General features: G+C 36.5%; 1 protein-coding gene across 1 annotated transcript; it reads left to right on the top strand.

The window, feature by feature from the left end:
- The first annotated feature begins 3,943 nt into the window (after positions 1 to 3,943).
- LOC127540581 (olfactory receptor 4B1-like) lies at positions 3,944 to 4,873 on the top strand. The gene has a single exon (XM_051965356.1). The coding sequence runs from the start codon at positions 3,944 to 3,946 to the stop codon at positions 4,871 to 4,873; it is 930 nt and encodes a 309-aa protein (XP_051821316.1).
- The last annotated feature ends 1,910 nt before the right edge of the window (positions 4,874 to 6,783 follow it).

Genomic DNA, 6,783 nt, shown 5'->3' on the forward strand with positions numbered 1-6,783 from the left:
AGAGATTTTTCTAATCTCTGGGGGTTCTAAAATGTTATGATAATATTAATAACTTTTTGTCTGATAAGAAACTCCATAAAATAGCATAAACCTGCATGCCATTGTATTTTCTTTAGGCTAAGCAATAAGCAATGGAAGCTAGATGGTCCGATAGTGGATAAAACAGAGGACCTGAAATAAGGAAGACTTATTTTTCTGAGTTCAAATCTGAGACACTTACTAGTTGTGTGACCCTGGGCAAAGTCACTCAACTTTGCCTCAGTTTCCTTACATGTAAAAATGAGCTGGAGAAGAAAATGGCAAATTTATTCCAGTGTCTTTGCCAAAAAAACCTCAAATGGGGTCACCAAATGTCAGTCATGACTGAAATGACTGGACAACAACAAAAGTAAGCTCATTGTTCTAACATGGTATAGTGATAACTCTCCAGAGAGGAGGGAGAGGAAAAGATCTAGTGCTGGTCAGCCAACTCTACCCTCCACAGAGACTCCTAGCAATGTAGCCCTAGAAATGGGTGAAAACTTAGAGTGCTAATTGAAGCAAGCATTCAGCCTTTCCCATGTCATTATTTCTTTGGCAAAGTTCTCTCTTGAGGGAGACAAAGAGCACCTCAGAGAATTTGATCTCCTGATCTCAGCTTCTGGGTTAGTGCATTTTATAAGGGTAGGGCACCTCAGAATTGAAATCATGCAGGTGAGATTCTGATGTCACACAAGGTGAAGAGCTGTGCCTTTGTACTTCTTTCCCTTTCTTGGAGAAGGGACAAAAGGATTAGCCATGTAATCTTGAACCAGGCTCTGAATGATTTATCTGCCATAGGACACTCTTTGGTTGTTTTCAGAGATCATGAAGTGTCTTGAGATTTGGTGTAGCTGGGTGAAAGCACGTTATAAACTATGATTCCGCAATAGCATTAGCAAAATTGATGCCATAGGGAAGGTAAGACTGTCTTGTGGAAAGGAGAAGAAGATTTTAGATGGTTGTTGACCATGAATAGTTGAGTGGTCTTGAGCAAGGCATTTCTTTTTGGGTCTCATTTATTCTTCTTGGTCACATGAAAAGTTGCATTGGATGATATCAAAATCCTTTGTAGTTATGACATTGAATTTTTTTTTTATCATTAGTCCCCTCCAGTACTGAATTCTACATTCAGTATTTTAAGCTCCATTCCTCATTCTCTTTTGTGTGTTCTTCATCCAGTTCATTACTGTTAGCCATGGGTTTTTAACCAAGGCTTTGACCCGTATCTTTTTCTCATCTTCATCTATCCTATTTCATTTAGTAATTTCATCAGCTCCAATCAATTCATTTAATCTCTATGCACTTGATTTTCATAACTACATATCTAGTCCTTTGTGTGTTTTCTGACACTCAGTTTTACATCTTTGACCTCAGCTTAAATATCTCATACTCAATATCCCATACACATCTGAAACTCTTTATCTTCCCTTCCCTAGAATCTTCCTCTCTTCTTCAATTTCAAATTTCTCTTGAGGGCATCACCATCCTATATTCACCCAGGCTTATAACTTAGGTGTCATTCTTAAATTCTCACTGTATTAAGTACCATCGCTTCTATCTTTATAACATTTCTCTTTCTCCTGTGACATGGTCACCTCCCTGTGCAGGCCTTCATGACATCATACTTACATTATGGTGTAATGTCTTGTCAGGCTTTTCTTCTGCAAGTGTTTCCCTACTTCACTCCATATATTTAACAAGTTAGATTTTTCTCGACTTTTTCAGAGGATGATACAGCCTATCTCTAAGCCCCAGATCCTTTCTGATTTTCTAGACATCTCTGAATATAGCCTTGTGTGCTCCTCACTTTTGGAAGGGCATCTTGATTTTCAGTGTCTCAAGGCAGTCCTATGTCTAAAGAAGACTCATTGACTCTTAGAGATTGGAAGTCCCTTGGGGTCCAATGGACTTTCAACTGAATTCCCAGGTATAAGAAAATAAGGTCAAGTTTATGTTGATTATGTTTTCTAATGTTAGCTAATATCAGTTCATTTCTGTCCCAGAGGGAGAATGTGGGATCTCCTTTGTTAGGGCTCTCAAGTATTCACCTGAGGTATGCTTTCAAAGGTCTCTTGGTTTTATTCTTTTTTTGAGGCTGCCTGTGAACTCTCTCCAAAGACCTAAAATTTAAGGGCCAAGAAAGAATATAAAGCAAGAAATATCCTTCTCAGCCACTGGTTCAATCCTATAGTCTGGCTTTGATGGAAAGGCATATTATAGAAGTTGAGAAGTATCTGTTTGCATCATTTAAGAAAGGGAAGTCAGAGAGAGAGAGAGAGAGAGAGAGAGAGAGAGAGAGAGAGAGAGAGAGAGACAGAGAGAGAGAGACAGAGAGAGAGAGAGAGAGAGACAGAGAGAGAGAGCGCCACCATTTTCTATTATTTGCTGACATTTAAGCTCAATGCAGAAGTTGTTTTTGACATATATATTGGAACCAATCATCTTATTTCACACAGAATAGTGCAAATTTGAAAAATGAGACCTTTATGGGATCTGTTACTCCTAGTAATCAGGACCTATCCATGTTCAAGCTATAGTCATTGTCTTGCTTGTTTTTATTTTTGGTTTTGGTAAAACTTTTCTGGGGAGCTAACCTGGATCCATAGCTTTTATAGTAGCATAATCTCATAGAGCTTTCCAAAAAGTTTGAACCAATCCAAAGCTGTGCCAACAACTGATTTCTTTTTTATTCATGGCCAAACCAGCATTTAATTTGTTTATTTGTATTACCTTTAGCATTTTGATGGGTGTAAAAGGAGAATTTCAAGGTAATTTTCATTTGCATATCTCTGAGAAAATTGAAAGATTTTTGTTTTAATGGATGATCAGTTTTTTTTTTTTCTAGGTCAGGAATGGCCTTTCAGATCTTTGGATCTCTTGTTAAGTGGACATAAACCTTCTTATTCTCATGCAACCAGGTGCTGGGCCCAGCTCTCACTCTGTCTCTGAGGAACCCATTATTTCAATTTTACTATGAGCATTTCTACCTCAGAAATTGGCAGATACTACAAAGAATTACAAACTCAACTTATTGTTTTATTGAGTCTTTAGGCTTTAGAAAATGATTGGGAAAATATCAGTTATACAGATTAAACTTGAAAGTGCATCATATATTTTGGGGATCCAGTTAGATATTTAGTAGAACATCCAAGTCATTAATGTTGTTAGTTTTTCAGGCAGAGTGCCTTTCTTCTCTAATTTAGAAGAGTTTTTATTTTTCAAATAAAGTCAATAGCTTTGACTTGTAAGTTTAATCATTCTTTAGATTCATTTAGAGATCTCATTCTTTAGATTCTTATTCCTAATAATTCTTGCACACAGAAGTCTATTAATACATTCTCATTGACATATTTAGAGATAAAAATCATGATTTTAATACTTGTAATTAGTAATGAGTTACTTGTAATTTATAAGGTTATTTTGAGCATCAAGTAAGATAATGCATGTAGTATATTTTACAAATCTTAAAGTTCTAAATAAAATCCATTTGAATAGCAACTATTATTTATTATTGAGTCACTTTCCCATCTCAGTGGTCTCTTCATTTTCTTTGATCCTTGCCATGGTCTCTTAAAAACATACAGTACCCATGTTTTTCTGTTTTATTATTTCAGGATTTAAATTTATTTGTTATGTGACTATAACTTTTAAATTTCTGATCAGAAGAAATATTATGAATTTAAATTCACTCTTCTCAGTTAACATTTTTGAAGTAAGTGACTTCAGATACTTTAAAAAACTTGCTATATGTTACCTTCCCCTATTAGAATATGAGTTCCTTAAGAGCAGGAACTGTGTTTGCTATTTTGTTATCTATTTCTTAAACTTGTTAAGGAAACTATCTTAAAAGTTACAAATCTTCATTTGTCTTATTTCAGGCCCACTGAGCTTCTTTAGCATTGATCTGACATGATTGGATTCCATGGCTGTTAAAAACAACGTGACCCAATTACTTTTCACAGGACTGTTCCATGATCCAGAAGCAGAGAGAATTTCTTTTGCGGTCTTTCTTCCTGTGTACATGGCCACAATGTTGGGCAATGGCCTCATCATCTTAACTGTCAACAGCAGCAAGAGTCTGAACTCTCCCATGTATTTCTTCCTTAGCCACCTGTCCTTTGTAGAGATCTGTTACTCCTCTACTATTGTTCCTAAATTCATTTCTGGTTTATTGGTTGAGAATAAAACCATCTCTTTGGATGGCTGCATGACCCAGATCTTTTTCTTTCACTTCTTTGGGGTTGCTGAGATCCTTCTGCTCACAGTGATGGCCTATGATCGGTATGTAGCCATCTGTAAACCCCTGCACTACATGACCATCATGAGCCGCCCTGTGTGTCAGATGCTGGTGTTTAGCTCTTGGCTAGGAGGAATGTTCCACTCTGTGATTCAGATCCTTATTACTGTCCAAATGCCCTTCTGTGGCCCTCATGTGATTGACCATTATTTTTGTGACCTCCATCCCTTGTTCAAGCTTGCATGTACCGACACTTTTGTGGAGGGGATCATTGTATTTGCCAATAGTGGTTTATTCTCTGTGATTTCCTTTCTCTTTTTGATTTCTTCTTATATTGTCATCCTAGTTCACTTGAGAAACCAGTCAGCAGAGGGGAGACGTAAGGCCCTGTCCACTTGTGCCTCCCACATCACTGTTGTCCTTTTATTCTTTGGTCCTGCCATTTTTCTCTACTTGCGGCCCTCTTCCACCTTCACTGAAGACAAACTCGTGTCCGTGTTCTACACGATGGTCACTCCAATGTTGAACCCCATTATTTATACCTTGAGAAATGCAGAAGTAAAGAATGCCATGAAGAGATTGTGGAGGAAGAAATTGAACTTGGGAGGGGAATGAAAATACATATGTAAAAATGAATTGTGACTTTGACAATATTAGTTATCTTGAATTTGATGGTAAAATGGCTGGATATTGTAACAGAGTCTTGAATTTTGAGTTTAAGTTTTTTCTTCTAAGCCCTGAACAAAACCAGGATGACTTATATGACTCAATGTCATCCATGTAAATTCTCTGAGTTCAGTTTTGTAGTATAATGACTTTGGGCAAGATGATCTTTCTCAGCTCTAATTCTAGGATTGCCCTCTTAATCATTCAATAAACAAACATTTGTGATGTGTTTATCCTGTGCCAGTCATCATCTTGGAAGCTGAATCACAAAGACCAAAATTGACTTGGTTCATACATGTACATGAAAAAGTAAATAGAAGATACAAAAATAAATACAGGCATTGAAGGGGTCACTAAGACTGGAGAAATCAGGATCCCCTCTTCCCATTTTAGTGCTACAGTAAGAGCCTCCTCACCCATCCCTATCCAAATTTCATATAATATCATAAAAGTGGCCAATGTCTTTCTATTCTGGGCTGTCTTACATGTAGAGAAACAAAGAAACTCTAACTTGATATAGTTCAAAAGACAACAGAAAATCCCTACCTTTCAAAAGATGTGTGTGTGTGTGTGTGTGTGTGTGTGTGTGTGTGTGTGTGTGTATCAGTTTAAGTTGCAACATTTATCGATCTGATCAACCTAAGAATACAGACAAAAGGGGGACAAATGTATATTTTGGTAGATACTTATATATATGAAAATATATGGGGACATATGACGTACAAATATCTTTTTTGTTGAAAATCAGGAATGGAATCACAATGAGAAAGAAAACTTTTATGTTCCCTCCTTCAACTTCTCATAGGTTGTGATTCTTATTACCTTTCCATTCACTCCTTCTTCTTTCTCCCTTTTCTGTGGAAGATCTATTGGAAGCACTAGAGGTCTTTCCTAACTCTTTAAAAAGATCATTAGTTTACTAGGGAAGCTTCTTGGCTGTCCATTTCTTATGCCCATTCAATTTTTTTGGTTATTTAATATGTTAAGTACTTTTGTATCCCATTTTTTGGGATTACATTCCTATCCAATTCTCTCTCCCTTCAGTTTTTGTTAAAAAATGCTACTTAAAATAAAGAAGGAACTATGAACAAATGGGGTCACAAAATATCAGATGACTGAAATGCAGAACAAGAAAAGTAAGTTAATTGTTGTGACATGATATAGTTGATTAACTCTCCAGAGAGGAGGAGGAGGAAAAGATCTAGTTCTGATCAGCCAACTCTACTTTCCACAGAGACCCCTAGCAATGTAGCACTAGAAATGGGTGAAAACCCTGAATTCTAAAAAAAAGTAGTTGAAGCAGGTATTCAACCTTTCCCAAGTCATTATTTCTTTGGCAAAGTTCTTTCCCGAGGGAGCCAAAGAAGACCTCAGGGAATTTGATCTCCTGATCTTAGCTTCTGAGTTACTTTTTAAAAATTTTTTATTTCTTTATTAAATAGCTTTTTATTTACAAGTTATATGTATGGGTAATTTTACAGCATTGACAATTGCCAAACCTTTTGTTCCAATTTTTCCCCTCTTTCCCCCATCCCCTCCCCCAGATGGCAGGATGACCAGTAGATGTTAAATATATTAAAGTATAAATTAGATACACAATAAGTATACATGATCAAACTGTTATTTTGCTATACAAAAAGAATCAGACTCTGAAATAGTGTACAATTAGCCTGTGAAGGAAATCCAAAATGAAGGCAGGCAAAAATATAGGGATTGGGAATTCAATGTTATGATTCTTAGTCATCTCCCAGAGTTCTTTCGCTGGGCGTAGCTGGTTCAGTTCCATTGGAACTGATTTGGTTCATCTCATTGATGAAGATGGCAAGGTCCATCAGAATTGATCATCATATAGTATTGTT

The sequence above is a fragment of the Antechinus flavipes genome, chromosome 6 (genome assembly GCF_016432865.1).
Source record: "Antechinus flavipes isolate AdamAnt ecotype Samford, QLD, Australia chromosome 6, AdamAnt_v2, whole genome shotgun sequence".
NCBI classification, from domain to species: Eukaryota; Metazoa; Chordata; class Mammalia; order Dasyuromorphia; family Dasyuridae; genus Antechinus; species Antechinus flavipes.